Raw genomic sequence first — 19403 nt, forward strand, 5'->3', positions numbered from 1 at the left:
GGGGTCCTCATGTGGTTCTTTTTTGTGAGTTGTAGAATGATGAGGGGTCCTCATGTGGTTCTTTTTTGTGAGTTGTAGAATGATGAAGGTCCTCATGTGGTTCTTTTTTGTGAGTTGTAGAATGATGAGGGGTCCTCATGTGGTTCTTTTTTGTGAGTTGTAGAATGATGAGGGGTCCTCATGTGGTTCTTTTTTGTGAGTTGTAGAATGATGAGGGGTCCTCATGTGGTTCTTTTTTGTGAGTTGTAGAATGATGAGGGGTCCTCATGTGGTTCTTTTTTGTGAGTTGTAGAATGATGAGGGGTCCTCATGTGGTTCTTTTTTGTGAGTTGTAGAATGATGAGGGGTCCTCATGTGGTTCTTTTTTGTGAGTTGTAGAATGATGAGGGGTCCTCATGTGGTTCTTTTTTGTGAGTTGTAGAATGATGAGGGGTCCTCATGTGGTTCTTTTTTGTGAGTTGTAGAATGATGAGGGGTCCTCATGTGGTTCTTTTTTGTGAGTTGTAGAATGATGAGGGGTCCTCACGCCTCGCTTTGGGACTTGAAGGTTCTTGTCCTTAAATGTTCACTTTGGGGGTTTGAGAAAGACGAGAATAATGCTCCTGTATCTTATGCTTGTCGGTCGTAGAATAAGACAGGCAATAGGATCTGGGTGGTGGAAGATCCTCGCCTTTTGTATTATCGCCTTTTTGGCAGCACGGAACAGGAGGAGGAGCTAAGGGAGGATTATTTCCTCTCTCCATCTCGAAGGGTCAGAGTGGGATGTCTGAATATACGTGATTGTCACTAAAATAGACGGGAGACGGTGGATACAAGGTTTGATATGGGGGGAAACTTGGATGTACTGGCTCTGAGTGGAAGAAAATTTGGAGGGAATGATAGGGATTGATTGACTGAGGAGTGTGCGAAGGGTAAATGTGGGGTTGATGAAGAATAACATCGAAGGAGGGAAAGGAGGGAGGGTGTGTGTGTGTGTGTGTGTGTGTGTGTGTGTGTGTGTGTGTGTTGAGTGGCTTTTCTGATGCAGATTGATCTGTGTGACTGTTTTAAAATCGTTCATCAAGGCACTGAGTTCACCTTTGATGTGGAGTCCCACTTGGAAATAGACTGCGGGATGTGTGTGGGTGACTGCTAGTGCTTGGACATCAAGAGTCGAGTGAATGAAAAGAGGAGTGATGAGGTGGCTAAGTGCCTGGCCACTTTAGACCCTTGGGGTCGAATCATATCCAAGAGGATTTGAATGCAAAAATGGGGTAAAAAAAAAAAAGATCGACATAGGGGAATTAGATGAAAATGAGGGGAAAAGGTTTGTCCATTGTGCTCTGCCTCGAATGAGGGACGGTGGCTGGGGAACACGTAGTGTGAGGACAAAAAGTTGTTACATAAATACACGAGGGCGAGTTGGGGTTGTGTGGGTCACTTGGCGTTAAGGGAGTCCTTGTTAATTGACAGGTATGCGAGAGGAGGGGCTGTTGGCAGTGAACTCGTTGAGAAGGGTGACAGGTGGAATGTCTCTTGACTGTGTAGTGAAAGAGGAAATGACAAGAACGCTTGAATGATGCGGTGGAAGTGAGGGAGTTTGGAAAAGTGGCCAGTGTGCAGGGATACCAGGAGATATTTTCGGGAAGGAGTACTTAAGTGTGTGTGGGTGAAGTGCGTGGTATGCGGAAGGCGGGATCCTGATGTATGAGAAAGGGGTAGTGAGCGGTGGAATGAGGAAGTTAGATAGCGGATAAAACAGAAAACGGATATATATATATATATATATATATATATATATATATATATATATATATATATATATATATATATATAAATATATAAATATATATATATAAATAAATATATATATATATATATATATATATATATATATATATATATATATATATATATATATATATATATATATATATATATATATATATATATATATGTGTGTGTGTGTGTGTGTGTGTGTGTATTCGGTATTCACAGGGAAGAAGTGCATCTGGTTGGGAGTAGTCTAAGAGAAAGAGGCGGTGGGTCAAGAGGCAAGCACGAAATCTGAAATCTGGAATATAGGGTAAATGTGAGATAGGGAGATACTGTGACGAAAACAGTACACGTACAGACTTCTCTTGAGATGAGCGGAGGGGAAGATTATGACATACAAACGATGCGAGAAAGGAGACGGAGTGAGCGTTTTGTTGGACTGCCGAACGTGTAAGATGATAGGGAGGCGGATGTTGCCTTTTCGGAGAAGACGAGCAGCGTAGTAGGTCGGAGCTGGTGTGTACAGGATGGTAGAGAGAGGGAAGGTGGAGGGGGGGTCTTGCATAAGATGACTTGTGGTCGAGCGTCAGGAACGGACGACAATGTAGTTGAGTTTCTCAAAGAATGTGGGTGACGACGGTGCCATTTGATTGCCTCGTCAGACTGACTGTTCCGTGATGTGTGTAATGGGCCCAAGTTGTTGTGATTTAGAACCAGTAGAATGCGTGTGTAATGCCCTTGAATGGATTGCAAAGGGGACAAAACTGAATGTTCGAATTATGGAGGTATGAGTCTGTTGAGTGTATTTGGCAAGGTGTTTGGGATAGTGGTGTGGCGCACAGGGATGTCGACTAGGGAGGAGCATTGTGGTTTTCAGGATAGGTGAGTGTGTGTTAACCAGGTGTTTTGTTTGAAGAATGTGTTCGAGAAATACTTGGAGAAAGAAGGTGACTTGTATGGATATAAAGCCTTATGAAAGTTCCTATGGATGAATAGAATGATATAGAATTCTTGAGTGCAGTTTGGAACCTTTTTTTACAACGAGGGTGAGGCATGTATGCGAGTAGGAGGAGAGGAGGGTAGGTGGTTCCTGTTGAAGATGGGTCTGCGTTGCAGCTAGCATAAAGTTTGCAGTATGATGGAATTGAGGGAGAGGCACTTCGGAGTTAAGTCAGATGCTGTTTGCAGATGGCACGGTGTTGGTGGCAGATTCCAGTGTGGAAAAATCCCAGAGGCCAGTGGTAGATAGAGTTTGCGAAAATGTTCGAAAGAGAAAACTTTGAAAATTGATGCGAAGAAAAGTGAGGCAATGAGTCGCATTTCGATAGCGAGTCAGGGCAATTGAGTGTATAATGAGAGAACCTACAGTAAGAGGAGTGGCTCAGGGGCCTGGTGGCGGCGAATGGAACCATGGAGGCTGAACTGAGTCATTGTGTGGAAGAGGTCGGTCGTGTCCCTAGGCGTATGAAGGAAAAGGCTGCGGAAGGGGAGGTCATTATCGTTGAGTACAAAGATGGGTTTGTTTTAAGGCATAAGTAGCCTGGACGGGTTTACGCCGGAGCAGGTCTTGGGGCTTTGCATGCGAGAGGAAGGGAGGAAGAGAGTGGACATGTCGGAAATTAGATATGCCCAAGGACGGTACGTGGCGTGAGGAAGGGTTGATTATGCCTGAAGTGATGTTGTCGGAGAGGCGTGTGTGTGTGGTGTGTGGTAGTGAGTGTAGCCTGTGAGGGCTGACCAGGGTGTGCTGAAATGATCCCGTCCTATGGAAAGGATAAGTAAATACAGACAATAGTCAGAGGAACGTTGTGATGGACGAAGAGGGCGGGAGATAGGGTGTTGTGTAGAGAGAGGGAGGCCAAGACGTTGGAAGGATGGAAAGAAAGAGAGTCTTTAGGGTGTATTGAGACATGAGCATTCGTGAGGGCGAGAAACTTGCGTCGGATAGAAAGCATTCAAACGATGTGGTATACGGGGAGCGACACGATGCCATTGCGCTCATCCAGAGGATATGAAGCGATCAAGGTGAAGCATGCGGTTCTGTGTAAATGAGGCCATTTTGTTCGTCTTCCTGACGTTGCCTCTCGAAGGCAAGGAGAGGCAGTGGTGGGCATTAGACTGCGAGCTGGTGATCTCGGATGGCACGTGGGGAAAGAGGCAGCATCAGGTTTGTTGTGTACACAAGGGAGGTCACCATGGTCTGTATAGGGAGGCGGAGGATTGGTCATGTACATAGCTTCAACCGAACGATCATTCTACAGTCAAACAAGACACTTTACGAGACCCTTTGGCTGGATAGCCGAGGTTGGGTTGTGACCAGACGTGCAGGCCCAGGTAACCCAGCCGAAGGGCCAAGCGAGCTAAGTCGAACGGGGCTATAAACCGTGGCGCGACGGACGTAAACACCTCCTATGATACATGACGTAACTTACAGTAAGGAAGGTTCGGTCCAAGAATTTTTTTTCTTTGTTTATATTACTCATCTGTCCCTCTCGTTACTTCCCCTGGGGATAGAATAAATGAGGGGGGTGAAGGAGGAGGGAGGAAGGGGATGGTGTCGTAGAGGGATCGTGCCAGGAATAGCCCCTTCCCTCCCTCCCTCCCTCCCTCCGTCCCTCCCTCCGTCTCTCCTTCCCGCCCTCCCTCCCTCCCTCCCTCCCTCCTTCAACGCCCCGCCGTTTTTCCTCACCCGCCTCTTGACAAGAGTAGTAGTGGCTGCTGGTGCGTTCAGATGCCCGGGGGACGAGGCCGGAGCCGACCGGGGTGGGAGCATTGTGTAGACGGCCGCCCGCCCGCCCGCCCGCCCGCCGGTTGCTGCCTACGGGTGGGGTCGAGGCCGTAACCCCAGGTGTGGAGCGGGGAGGGCCGGATAACCACCCCACGGCCTCCGTCCGTCGAATAACGCGTACGAGCTCGCTACTCGTAATGGCCCTGCGATGTTCGCGGAGGGAGTGTGTTGTATACGCGGCGGCGACCCCATCACCCCCACCCCGCAGCCGTAGTGGTCGGTGGTCTGCTACGGTAGCGGTATGAACCATCGGGTTGGAGGAGGGGACGAATGAGGGGGAGTTTGGAGTGGGGGGGGAATGGGGTCTTTCCCGGGTGATTTATGCAGGCCATCAAGTAAGATGTGTGGGTGCTGGAGGTGCTCTCCTTGCAAATTGGCGGGAATTAACTGGCGCCCCCTTGCGTGATGCAGCGAGGAACAGTGCGTGTGTGTGTGTGTGTGTGCGCGCGCGCTCCTCTGGCACAGGCAGACGAAGGAGGGACACGTGCACCCGGTATGTGCACGTCTGGGACCAACAGACAGACACGGGACGTGCACCCAGACAACACCGGTATGTGTGTGCACGTCTGTTGAGGATGCCCCGCGGGTGAATTCACGCGCTGCGTCTGCAACTGAATTTTAGTATATCTTTATTTACCTTTACATTTTTAGATTCCCCGGCGGCCGCTCCCGCCGCTAGCCAGTTGTGCTTTTCTATGTTAATAGAGGACCTTCAGTCATCGTGCCTGGCTAAAGGTATAGCCGCGGGCCACACGTCGCTCCCACTCGACAAAGGAGGTAGCGAAGAGACGGTAAACCACATTTAGCAGAGGGGGGAGGCAAGGAGACGATGCTCCCAGATAACAAAGGAGGAAGCAAACGATAGCCCCACTTAACAAAGGAGGAATCAGACGATAGTCCCACTTAACAAAGGAGGAAGCAGACGATAGTCCCACTTAACAAGGAAGGAAACAAACGATAGCCCCACTTAACAAAGGAGGAAGCAAAGAGACGTTAGCCCCACTTAACAAAGGAGGAAGCAGACGATAGCCCCACTTAACAAGGAAGGAAACAAACGATAGCCCCACTTAACAAGGAAGGAAACAAACGATAGCCCCACTTAACAAAGGAGGAAGCAGACGATAGCCCCACTTAACAAGGAAGGAAACAAACGATAGCCCCACTTAACCAAGGAGGAAGCAAAGAGACGATAGCCACACTTAACAAAGGAGGAAGCAAACGATAGCCCCACTTAACAAGGAAGGAAGCAAACGATAGCCCCACTTAACAAAGGAGGAAGCAAGGAGACGTTAGCCCCACTTAACAAAGGAGGAAGCAAGGAGACGTTAGCCCCACTTAACAAAGGAGGAAGCAAGGAGACGTTAGCCCCACTTAACAAAGGAGGAAGCAAGGAGACGTTAGCCCCACTTAACAAAGGAGGAAGCAAGGAGACGTTAGCCCCACTTAACAAAGGAGGAAGCAAGGAGACGTTAGCCCCACTTAACAAAGGAGGAAGCAAGGAGACGTTAGCCCCACTTAACAAAGTAGGAAGCAAAGAGACGATAGCCCCACTTAACAAAGGAGGAAGCAAGGAGACGTTAGCCCCACTTAACAAAGGAGGAAGCAAGGAGACGTTAGCCCCACTTAACAAAGTAGGAAGCAAAGAGACGATAGCCCCACTTAACAAAGGAGGAAGCAAGGAGACGTTAGCCCCACTTAACAAAGGAGGAAGCAAGGAGACGTTAGCCCCACTTAACAAAGGAGGAAGCAAAGAGACGATAGCCACACTTAACAAAGGAGGAAGCAAAGAGACGATAGCCACACTTAACAAAGGAGGAAGCAAAGAGACGATAGCCACACTTAACAAAGGAGGAAGCAAGGAGACGTTAGCCCCACTTAACAAAGGAGGAAGCAAGGAGACGTTAGCCCCACTTAACAAAGGAGGAAGCAAAGAGACGATAGCCACACTTAACAAAGGAGGAAGCAAAGAGACGATAGCCACACTTAACAAAGGAGGAAGCAAAGAGACGATAGCCACACTTAACAAAGGAGGAAGCAAGGAGACGTTAGCCCCACTTAACAAAGGAGGAAGCAAACGTTAGCCCCACTTAACAAAGGAGGCAGCCTAGAAACAATAGCCCCTCTGAACAGAGGAGAAGACAGCTAGACGATAACCACCCACGCAGAAAAAAAGAGGAAGTAAAAGCGAAGGAAGGAGAGAGAGAGAGAGAGAGAGAGAGAGAGAGAGAGAGAGAGAGAGAGAAATGAGAGCAAGAATGTGTGTGTGTGTGTGTGTGTGTGCATCTTGTGAACCAGATGATTGAGACCAGTTCGGACACCGCCTCCCTCCTCCCCAACACCACACCAGACTGGCGTGTTGTCATGTAGCAGCACCACCGCCTCTCTCTCTCTCTCTCTCTCTCTCTCTCTCTCTCTCTCTCTCTCTCTCTCTCTCTCTCTCTCTCTCTCTCTCTCCCCGCCCTTTCCTTCTTCTGAAACCGAACGATATTGATGATCCAGAATGTATTTAGAGGCCTCTCCTAAACCTTATGATGGATTAGAACGTATTTAGGGGTCTGTTCTAGACCTTATGATGGCTTAGACCGTATTTAGGGGTCTGTTCTAGACCTTATAATGGATTAGAACGTATTTAGAGGTCTGTTCTAGACCTTATGATGGATTAGAACGTATTTAGAGGTCTGTTCTAGACCTTATAATGGATTAGAACGTATTTTGAGGTCTGTTCTAGACCTTATGATGGATTAGAACGTATTTAGGGGTCTGTTCTACACCTTAAAATGGATTAGAACGTATTTAGAGGCCTGTTCTAGACCATATGATGGATTAGAACGTATTTAGAGGTCTGTTCTAGACCCTCTATTGGACGTTGTCGAAATCTGTCGTACGTAAGACATGATTGGGACTGGATATGCCATGCGCTCTGTATTGTAAAGTTATTTGAACTTAGAGGGAACACAGGATGGGACAGCTTCAGTACACCATGAATGGAGGATAGTACAGTGTAGCTAGGTAGTGCTAGTATACCATGAGGGAAGGACAGTATAGTATCAGTATACCACGAAGGGAGGACAGTACAGTGTCAGCAGGTAGCGTCAGTATACCACGAAGGGAGAACAGTACAGTGTCAGCAGGTAGCGTCAGTATACCACGAAGGGAGAACAGTACAGTGTCAGCAGGTAGCGTCAGTATACCACGAAGGGAGAACAGTACAGTGTCAGTAGGTAGCGTCAGTATACATCGAAGGGAGGACAGTATAGCGTCAGCAGGTAGCGTCAGTATACCACGAAAGGGAGGACAGTACAGTGTCAGCAGGTAGCGTCAGTATACCACGAAGGTAGGACAGTATAGCGTCAGTATACCACGAAGGGAGGACAGTACAGTGTCAGCAGGTAGGGTCAGTATACCACGAAGGGAGAACAGTCACGAAGGAAGGACTAATGTCAGCAGGTAGCGTCAGTATACATCGAAGGGAGGACAGTATAGCGTCAGCAGGTAGCGTCAGTATACCACGAAGGGAGAACAGTACAGTGTCAGTAGGTAGCGTCAGTATACATCGAAGGGAGGACAGTAAAGCGTCAGCAGGTAGCGTCAGTATACCACGAAGGAAGGACTAATGTCAGCAGCTAGCGTCAGTATACCACGAAGGGAGGACAGTATAGCGTCAGCAGGGAGCGTCAGTATACCACGAAGGAAGGACTAATGTCAGCAGCTAGCGTCAGTATACCACGAAGGGAGGACAGTATAGCGTCAGCAGGTAGCGTCAGTATACCACGAAAGGGAGGACAGTTTAGCGTCAGCAGGTAGCGTCAGTATACCACAAAAGGGAGGACAGTACAGTGTCAGCAGGTAGCGTCAGTATACCACGAAGGAAGGACAGTACAGTGTCAGCAGGAAGTGTCAGTATACCGCGAAGGGAGGACAGTATAGCGTCAGCAGGTAGCGTCAGTATACCACGAAGGTAGGACAGTATAGCGTCAGTATACCACGAAGGGAGGACAGTATAGCGTCAGCAGGAAGTGTCAGTATACCGCGAAGGGAGGACAATATAATGTCAGCAGATAGCGTCAGTATACCACGAAAGGGAGGACAGTATAGCGTCAGCAGGTAGCGTCAGTATACCACGAAAGGGAGGACAGTGTAACACAGGGAGACACTGTAGGGTTCACGCCTGGCGCTGACGAAGCCACAGGCAGGAAATGGTAGCCTTGCCTCCAGCTAGCCAGCCAGCCAGGCCCCCAGATGGTCATGGCGCCTCACGGTAGCGTTCACCACCTGGCCACCTTCTGTAAACATACCCATACCACAAGTTTACCTTAATCCCCTGGCATTCGTGCGCGTGAACTATGCGTCTGCTGGCATGCGTGCGCATGTCCCTTACGTCCACTGGCATATGCGTGCATACCCTATGCGTCCAGTGGCATATGCGTCCATACCCCATGCGTCCTCTGGTATGCATGCGCATGTTCCGTGCGTCCACTGGCATATACGTATTTGCATACCTCGTGCGTACTCTGGCACGCATGCCCCGTCCGTCCTCCGCCATATGTGCGCATGCCCCGTCCGTCATCCGGCATACGCGCGCATGCCCCGTCCGTCCTCCGGCATACGCGCGCATGCCCCGTCCGTCCTCCGGCATACGCGCGCATGCCCCGTCCGTCCTCCGGCGTACGTGCGCAGGCCCTGTCCGTCCCCCGGCATGCCCCGTGTATTATAGCGCGTGGATCAACAGGTAAATTTAACCCCGTAGGTTCACGGGCGTGGCCTCCCCGGCTCACCCGCCCCGCCCACCTCCCCTCAAGTCTTGGCTACATCGCTGTTCTGATGTTCAAATCTGTGGTTACACAGATGCCATGACTAGCGGCCGCCCGTCACGCTGTTACCTCTGTCACGCGGGCCTTTGTCACCGTTGGTTCTGTCCCGCTGTTGTAGGTTATGCTGTCTGTTTCCACCGTTGGCCCTGGCCTTACTGTTCGTTTGGTCGTACACACCTGTTGGTTATGCTCTCATGGTACGGTGATGTGGGTTATGCCTTTTGTGCTCTGTCGTGTGTCAGTGCTATAAGGCCCAGACGCTGGCTGGAGTCCTCTTCAAGACTGGGCCTTAGTGGAATACGACAGCGAGTTTAAAAAGCTGTTAAGAGAACTGAGTTCCAGAGTAGCGGTGTGCGAGAGAGAGAGAGAGAGAGAGAGAGAGAGAGAGAGAGAGAGAGAGAGAGAGAGAGAGAGAGAGAGAGAGCACAACGGCTCATCCACGAGTTACCGGCGGCCACAAAGTAAAGCACATGACCCTGTTGCTTGGCCGCGGTCTAGTTAAAGGCAGGGCCGCTTGAGGCATCCAGATCTCGGGGGAGGAGGGGAGGCGGGGGAGCTAAAACGGGAGGCAAATGTCCATAGAGATGAGGGAAAGGGGATCAACCCAAAGCGCGAGAGGGAACTACACGAGGCAAGTGGGTCAAGTTCAGATGAGATCAGACTTGGGTGAGGAGGGTGAGGAGGAGGAGGGTAGGGTTGACAGACCAGATTGCTTTGGACTCGACAGTCATTGTCAAGTGTGTGGGGGGTGGTGTTAGCCGAGCCAGCACCCTCACACCTCACCCCCTCACAGGTGTGAGGGGGCAATAACTCGGTACGAGGGTGAGTCATTTTCTATACAGGTGGGGGTTGACTAGAGGTGAATTGGCGGCGCGTGAGCGAGGACTCCCATTTTCGTAGAGGCGGACTCGCGTATTCGTGGAATGCCGGGTTCTCCAAAGATAGACCAGGTGTGTTCCGGCGATGCCTTGTCTGCTTATTGGGGTGGGTGGTGGAACAGCGGATCCCGTCATGGGAGAAGGGAGAGCTGTGATGAGTAATGGAACGGGAAATAGATGTGTGGTAGGGTCACAGAGGCGTTGGAATGGGCTAGGAGGCTTGTCTGTCGCTCTGGAGGGAATCCTGTGTAGCAGTTGGTGTTGAGGAGTGTGTGGTGTGAAGTCTTGGGGTTACGCTGCTGGCTCACGGTCGCGTCGCTCGCGGTTTTCGTTGCCCTGCCGATTCCGGAGCGCAAAGTTACTCTTTTGGTTACGTCATACAGGCGTTGGTTCCACCGTTCACGTATGGGCTATCCTGTTGTGTTATGTCGTTGCTGGAGGTATGTAAAATACCTCGTCGTGCAGGTGGTGTGGTCACGTATCGCCCACACACACACAGCTGGTGTCGCCACACGCACGACTCGCTAGCATGGGTTAAAGATGCTGGTTTGGATGTCAGCTCCTGGTTGCATCGTCCCTCTGGCGAGAGCTGTGTAAGGGCCCTGGGTCTGTCATGGGTATGAGGGGTCGGCTATACGAAACCTTAGTCATCTTAGTGTGCCAGGGTTAGGTCCCTCATCAAGGTCTGCCTTGCTCTAATATTGGTCGCGCCGGCAATTTTTTTCTGAGCTGTATAAATCGTCGCATCTGTTATGGTACGTAGGGTTGTGTGGTTAAAAGGTTGTAGCGTTCAATAGTGTTGTATCAGGCTCCGTGGGAGGGTTTCAACCCCTCTTTTCCTTCTGTCCTGGCATGCGTAATGTTTATTTATACATTTTTTTTCATCAATTTATTCATCAATTTATGCCCTTGCCAATTTGGCACAGGAACTGCCCGAGAATGTGCCATACCTTCGCCTACAGTGCCAGAGTTAGGGGGAATGGTTCGCGTCGCTGTCCCTTGTAGCTCCCAAGTCATTTTACCCTTTTTTCTCTTTCTTATGAATCATTTGTGCTCTTTGTTCCAGTCGGGGGGTAACGCTGGCGCCTTGGTTCTGTGTTTCCATCGTAGTAAGCGTGGTGTGTGATGATGATGTGTGTGTGCTGTGTGTGTGTGTGTGTGTGTGTGTGACACAGATGATGTTGGTTGTGGTGTGAGGGACGTGCAAGGCGTCTGATAACAGAGTTGCCGCCTCTCTGGCCGCTCACCAATGCCGCTCTGGTCCTGTTCGTCTCAGTAATAGATTATGCCTTGACTGTGTACCATATACCGGTCGTAATGATAATGGAGAATTGTGTGTGTGTGTGTGTACCGTCATCCAAGCCGTCCGCGATGCCTTTTGTGACCTCTGGCACCCCAAGGTCATGTTGCAGCATAGTGCTTAGGGTAGAGGGTCTTGTGTGGTGAGGGACACATTGCTCACACTGGAGTATGGCAGTGCCAGAAGTATGTCAGTGCCGGAGGTATGACATTGCCAGAAGTATGGCAGTGCCGGAGGTATGACATTGCCAGAAGTATGGCAGTGCCAGAAGTATAGCAGTGCCGGAGGTATGACAGTACCAGAAGTATGGCAGTGCCGGAGGTATGACATTGCCAGAAGTATGGCAGTGCCAGAAGTATGACAGTGCCAGAAGTATGGCAGTCCCGGAGGTATGACAGTGCCAGAAGTGTGACAGTGCCAGAAGTATGGCAGTGCCAGAAGTATGGCAGTGCCGGAAGTATAACATTGCCGCTGCTTTCATACACTTCCCCCACAAACCACTCAAACCCCACCACCACAACCCAAGACACCCACACCCCACAGCCCACCACCTGTGTCCTGAGACACTGTTGGTAGGCTGTGCGGAGGATGTCTAGGTCAGTGGTGGGGGAGCGGGCGGCGGGGGGGGTTGTGATGTGTCTAGGGCAGTGGTGTGGGCTGTGTAGGGAGGGAGGGAGTCGGGGAGTTCTCAGTGTCTAGGGCAGACGGTGGCTGAGCCTGTGTGGTGCCGCTCAAAATAGTCAGCGTAGCCACGTGTGAGAGAACCAGTGCCAAGTGCCATTACCCCCGTTGAAACGTTTGTTTTCCTCGACACAGATACTGGCGGCCATGTCGCGCCTTCCTAGTGTCCATGTCTCATCCCCTAATGTCCATGTTGCAGCGCCCCCTTAGTGTCCATGTCGCGCCTTCCTAGTGTCCATGTCTCATCCCCTAGCGTCCATGTTGCAGCGCCCCCTTAGTGTCCATGTTGCAGCGCCCCCTTAGTGTCCATGTCGCGCCTTCCTAGTGTCCATGTCTCATCCCCTAGCGTCCATGTTGCAGCGCCCCCTTAGTGTCCATGTCGCGCCTTCCTAGTGTCTATGTCGCGCCTCCCTAGTGTCCATGTCTCATCCCCTAATGTCCATGTTGCAGCGCCCCCTTAGTGTCCATGTCACGCCTTCCTAGTGTCTATGTCGCGCCTCCCTAGTGTCCATGTTGCAGCGCCCCCTAGTGATCATGTCGCGCCTTCCTAGTGTCTTATGTCGCGCCTCCCTAGTGTCCATGTTGCAGCGACACCTTGTGTCCATGTTGCGCCCCCTAGTGTATATGTCGCACCTCCCCCTAGTGTCCATGTCGCACCCCCTAGTGTCCATGTTGCACTTCCCCTTAGTGTCCATGTCGCACCCTCTTGTGTCCATGTCGCACCCCCTAGTGTCTATGTTGCACCTCCTCCTAGTGTCTGTGTCGCACCCCCTAGTGTCCATGTCGCACCCCCTAGTGTCTATGTTGCACCTCCTCCTAGTGTCTGTGTCGCACCCCCTAGTGTCCATGTTGCACCTCCCCCTAGTGTCCATGCCGCACCTCCCCTAGTGTCCATGTCGCACCCCCTAGTGTCCATGTTGCACCTCCTCCTAGTGTCCATGTTGTGTTTCTTGCAGGAGGTTCAGTTATTCATATATCTATACATCATGTATTTTGTGACGTTGATCCTTACTGTATGAGCGGTGGACTGATGTTATGTTTCGTTTCGTTTCAGAGTGTGCACAGTGGTGGCGGCAGTAAGGGCGTGGGCGGGGGTGTGATGGAGGATGGCGGATCCCACGCCCCCGTAACCGCCCGTGTCGTCTCTGCCTCCTCCAACCCGTCGTCGTCCTCGTCGTCCGTCCCGCGCAAGGCCAACTCCCTGCCTGGCTACTACACCCGCGGATCCTCCTCCTCCTCCTCCCATCACCACCAGCCGCCGCCGCCGCCTTCCTTCCGCGAAGCCTTCAACACCAGCAAGAGTCCCGCTGCCTTTGGTCGCCAGGATGTTCCTGCTCCCGCCGCTCCGCCCCGGGGACCCACCAGTCCAAGGGCCCCGAGGGTCGTCGCCGTCAACCCCGCGGTCAGTCAGCACCAGCGACAGATGCAGCAACAGCAGCTGCAACAGAAGCAGCAGGAACAGCTGTTGCAACAGCAAAGACTCCATCAACAGCAGCAGTTTAAACAAAATCAGCAGCAGCAGCAGCAGAACCTGCAGCTGCAGCAACAGCTGCAACATCAGGAGCTTAAACAACAACAGCAGATGCAGCAGCGGTTACACCGAGAGCAGCAGCATCAAAAGCAGCAGCAGCATCATCGGCATCACGACCAGACGTCGGAGAAGGCAGCCGCGCCTCAGTCAGAGAAAAAGAGCAAAAGATCTCTGCTGAGTGGCATATTCAGACGACGGAAGAAGGAGGTGAGCAGCAGCTCGAGCAGCAGCAGCAGCAGCAGCGACAGCGAGGAACCCCACCCCCAGCGACGAACGTTTCTTCGGCGACGGACCAAGAAGAAGGAACGTAAGGACCCTGTACTCCCGCCGCCTCCACCACCCCCACCTGAGACCGGGTTGACCCAAGCTAACCACGGGCGGGTGACGGCGGAAGTCGGTCATGGGGAGGGGAGTGAGCTGCTGGGGCGGGAGATAAACTCGAGGCTTTTGGCGGAGGGGAGCGGCAGGAGGGTGAGAGTGACGCCCAGTGCCACGGGGAGTCTAGGGAGGGAAACTCAGCCACTTGGGATCCCCTTACTGACCCCACAACCAGGACAGCTCTCGAAGATTGGGGTCTCTGCATCACATGATTCCTTGCCACTCAGTCTTGGATCGGGGGGCGGGGGCGGTTCCTACGCCTCCCTCGGGTACTACTCAGGCGGAGGAATGGGCACGCGCAGCTCCAGCACTGACACCATCAGTAAGAAGGAGCGGCGGGAGGCGTTGAAGGCACGGGTGGAACGGCTGCGGGAGAAGTTCAGGGACACGAGCTCTGACGAAGAGAAGGCATCTGTGTCGTCACATTCTATGTACGGTAGCGAATCTAGTCTTTCGAAAACCAATTCCCTCAGCAAGCGCTCGAGAGCAGCGCGGACCGAACGCTTCCTCAGGCGGAAGTCGCAGGAGCTGGAAACGCTTCGCAATGAGACCGAAAAGGACAGGAGGAACAGGGAGGTGGTGCAGGCCAGGATCGAAGAGATCCAGCGAGTTCGGGAGTTTGAAGCGGAGAGGAACAGAATCAACGAAGAGAAGAAGCTACAGATCCCGGACAAGAGTAAACCCAGATGGTCTGCCAAACTCGTCTACCAAGAGTCGAGTGAGTACGAGTCGTCTATTGTGTTACGAACTCCGTCAGTAAGTCCGGCGGCAAGCCCGCACATGAAAGCCAAGTTGCACAGCCACATTCCACCGGATGCCAGGGACGCCGTGGTCCTGAGAAATAAGCCAAGCACACCAAATACGTCCGTGACAGTCACGCTGGCACCTCCATCCGGGACGCCGATGAGAAGAAGTTTCCAGGATTTCGAGACCCCAGTCCAGGGAGATCTCAGAAGCCACAGGAGCGCGTCGTACGACAGCAACATCAACAGGCATTCGTTCATAATGCACCCGCCCTCTGGTGCGGGTATGAATGGACCCTCGACAACCAGTGCGTTACCACACAGCAGGTCTGGCCTGATCCCTCCTGCTCCCCCACCAAGAGACAGGAGCAGAATATTATCCCCAGGAGATGGCAGACCCATGTCGTTCTCCTTCGAGAACCTCAGCCAGGAGAACCAGCGTCCGAACTCGAGTCAGTCGAGTATGAGCAACTTCACCAAAGGCTCCAGCCCGAGTCCCAGCGTGCGTTCCGTTCCAGCTTACTTCGGTCCGAGAACCAACCACCAACCGACTGGGCCTCCGCCACCCATGGTACCCAACCGGCGATCCTTCTCTGAGGTTGAGCTGTCGTCACAGCACCAGACGCAGGCCAAGACAAGCTACGGGTCTCCTCCTGCCAGACCTACACCCATTGGGTATCCATCAGTCCAGTACAGATACACGGATCAGCCACCAAAGCCCTTCCAGCTTAACCAGTATGGCCGAATCCAGCCACAGCAGCAGCAGCAGCAGCCGCCGCTGCCGCAGCAAACCGTCACCCAACAGAATTCCAGTAATCTCCATTTCTACACAGACCAGGCGCCTCATTACGCCAAGATCGTCCCCGTCAGCAGTATGCCTCCCTCTCCATCGTCCGATTACTCGTCCTACATGAGCGACAATAGCGTGAGGGTACAGCAGGCCAACACCCTCTGGCGCCAAAAGGAACAGGAGATTAAGAATAGAAAGACGACCCCTCTGGGTAGTGCGCCTCCCCAGGTTCTGAGCGACTCTTCACGTTCCAACAGCCCCAAGCCAGAGAGCCACTGCTCGAATGGGATAGCCACGTCTCAGGCGACGCAGCAGAATGATGACTATGGCATCATACAGACGAAGAAACTTCGTCCACCGCCTCTAACCTTGAAACAAGCGGAATCCCTTAGTTCTCTCTCTGGTCAGAGCGACATGTCCAGTCCCGTACCAAAAACGCTGGACTCTGATTCCAGCCAGAGCAGTAGCCTTGCCAAAGAGAAGAAGAAACTGGCTCAGAACAGACCACTGTCCATGGTACTTGAGAAATCCGAGTCTGCCGAGAAAGAATCTCCACCAGCCACTCCAAAGACAAAGCCGCAACCCCCCAAGAGAGGCAGCAGGCAGGTGACCGCCCCAGGACGAGACGTAACCAAGCGACAGGTGCCGCACGAGACCACGAAGCTCAAATTGGAACATCCGGCGAAAAAGAACATTTGCCAGAAAGAGTTTGAAGAGATATACAGGAAGGAGAAAGAGAAACTGGAAAAGAACAAATGTAGCAATTTTGAGGAGGCGCTGAAGGAGCTGGAGGAGATCTACGACAGTTTGAAGCTGGACAACGAGGACTTGCTGGACCGGGCTGAGCGCAGGGACTTGCCCCTGAAACACCAACAGTTGAAGGAGGATGAGCAAGACGCGCATAACGATTCCATCAGCGAAACCGGGGACACGGATTCCACCGTGCAGGACAGAGGCAGATCGCGGACGCCGAAACTAAGAAGAGCGGGAATGCCGGACATAAAAGCAGACGACATGCACTACCGTCGCTGCCAACAGAACACTCGCAATCAACCGGACGTGCAGAAGGCGCTGCAGATGACCGGGAGCTACTTGCTCGTGTCTCCGGCTCACGTTACGCCGACTGACATCGACAAGAACTTCCCCGAAGACCCGATGCTGAAGGGACAGCCGGATGTTGTATACGACGATGTCTCCTACAGGAATATCAAACAGGCCAACTCCATAAAGGTCATTGATCCCCAGCCACCGTTTGGCATCCCGCTGGGGCCCACGACCCAGGGTTCTCCAACCGATTATTTGCACGTGACGCCCAAGGAGAACTACAGGCCCAAGATGATGGCCAGGAAACAGCCGGATACAACCATGGACGACCTGGCCTTCAGAAGCCTCCGGAAGGAGCAGAGGGACCAGTCCGGCAAAGAAGTCAACGTCTCTGAGCTCGACGAAATCTTGTCCGAAGCCAACAACGAGTCCCCCATCTACAGGAGGAAGGCCATGCGTTCCGTCTCAGCTGACCGAGCCCAGGCCATGAGGGGGGAGTATTCAGACGGCTCTGGCAACGGCGCTCGGGACAAAGGGATGAAGCTACAGACTCCGAGACAGGTGAAGCATCAGAACGAAGCCCGCCGTGCGGGCCGATTCTTCGGCAGCTACAAGGATTCCGTGACTGATAGTGAAGCCTCTCTGACCACAGCCCCGCTCAGTCCACGCCACAACCCTAGCTGGCTGGAGAGAGCCCATTTGGTGGACAACAAATGGGAGAACCTGACTACCAATAACAGCACAAACAACCTCAGCACCAGCACAGAGACTCTCACGGAGCTGTCCTCAGCGCGGGCCGTGTCGCAGCCGGATATCCGACAAGCCATCATCCGCGAGGCTCGGGTACCGCCAGGAGGTCCTATGGAGCTGAGAACCGCGCCGCAGTCCGTCACCGTGACCTCCCTCCCTGCTGCCACGACCTCCAGCGTCACCCTCGCCACCATAACGGTGCCGAAGCTCGTCAAGGTACAGACCATCCAGAGTGCTCCGGCCTCGCCCGTCGTCCTCGAGAGGAAGCCGTACCGACCCTGGACGCCATGTTCAACAACAAGGCCAAGCCTTTCTACCGGGCGGACGCCAAACCCGAGGAACAACGGCAGCAGGACCACGTCGACATAGCGAAGCTCGATGCTCTCATATCCACCCTCTCTAAGATTGAGGGTAACGACGACGCTGCCGACGCGTCCCCCGTCGTCGCGAAAGCCCCCGACGAACCACCGCCGGCCGCCGCGAACTTCGACACTCAGGAACTGAAAATCAAGGAAGAACCCGCGTACGAGAAAGCGCTCGAGCCCCAAACCACTGTGTCGCAATCCGCCCTGAGCCATGAAACTGAGGAGGAAAAGAGTAGTGCCAAAGCCAATATCCAGAAGGCCATCAGGTTGTCCATGGCCTTGGAATCTTGTAGCAGTGAAGGTAAACAGGTTTCCTCCCGTAGGCGTAGTGCTATAGACCTGCCATTACGAGACGCTGAACCTTCAGACCGTAGTAGTTGCAGCATCTCTTCCACTAATGTCCCCCATTGCCTTAATGTTAACTTGAGTAGTGGTGGTGCGCACGGGCCGAGCTCCCCGGAGAGAGTCACTCTCGCCACGGAGCTCAAGTCCTCGCCCGCAAGAGCATCCACCTGTACCGATAGGGTAGAGTCTATGATTGTTGTGTCTCAGAATGTGCATGATAGAGCCAGGCGCGCTCACTCAGTGCCCACCTCACCCAGGGGCTTAAACAACACCCCTGTGTTTGGTCAAGGTTTCGACACGTTCTTAGCGAACGGGTCGACAGAGTCTAACGTAGGCGAGGCAGTGTCGGCCTCAGAATGTAATAGTAGTAGCAAGGGCCTAACCACGACGCCTCGCTCCTCTGTGGTGGAGGTGGAGAATTCCCTGAGTGAGCCTCTCTTTCCTCAGTCTTCCTCTCAACTTACCCAGGCAGCGGGCGAGTCTCAGCCAGCGCAAAGAGTAATAGAAGTACAAAAGCCTTTCAGTGCATGCGAAAGTCACAGTCTCTCCCCAGCATCAGTATGTAATGACGCTCCATCTTTGCTTGCTGCCGCACTCGATGTCAATAAGACTATTGAGGACGAGTGCGGCGGACCCGCGAGCTCGGCGGGCGGTGCCTCCGGTGCGATGGCGAATTCGCAGCCTTCGTTAGCAGAGGCACCCCCGCCGCCCGTGCGCTCTTCCTCTCTGCCGCCCTCTCCAGCCCTCCAGCGGGCCCTCAGCACCTCATCACTCCTGCATGGTTCTCCTTCGCCTACGCGTAATGCTGAAGCCTCACTTAAACCCCAACGGCCAGACCAATGGCTGCGTGGCGGCAGCGTCCCCGCCGAGGGGCGGGCCGCCTCCGCCAGCAGCTCCGACAGCGACGGTCTGGCCGGTGTGGCGAGGGCGGGCTCACTCCCGCCCACCTCCCACCACCACGCGCCGCCGCCATGTAACGCTGACAGGATCGCCGGAAGCCACGGGCAGGCGGACGCCCAAGGGCCACGTCCCTGCTCTTCAGGTGAGGACCCGGGTTGCGCTGTCGCGGCCCAGGATCAAACCTGCGTGCAGTCTCTCCTCGCCGCCTGCTACTTGCTTGCATGCTTGACCCAGCTGGCTGGCATTGACCTAATTACCGCCTTCGGCATCCTGCTCGCCGTGGCCTCCGTGTTTGTCACCTTCGCTATATGACCTGGCGGACAGTAACCTCACCTTCCCTAGTG

General features: G+C 53.1%; 1 protein-coding gene across 1 annotated transcript in view; it reads left to right on the top strand.

The window, feature by feature from the left end:
* LOC139746688 (uncharacterized) overlaps positions 1-19403 on the top strand; it is a 682159-nt gene that overhangs the window by 2984 nt on the left and 659772 nt on the right. The window contains 2 exon segments of the mRNA XM_071658129.1: positions 13268-17726; positions 17729-19201. Coding sequence (XP_071514230.1) covers positions 13268-17726; positions 17729-19201 — 5932 coding nt within the window.

This window comes from Panulirus ornatus, chromosome 66 (assembly GCF_036320965.1).
Source record: "Panulirus ornatus isolate Po-2019 chromosome 66, ASM3632096v1, whole genome shotgun sequence".
NCBI lineage: Eukaryota > Metazoa > Arthropoda > Malacostraca > Decapoda > Palinuridae > Panulirus > Panulirus ornatus.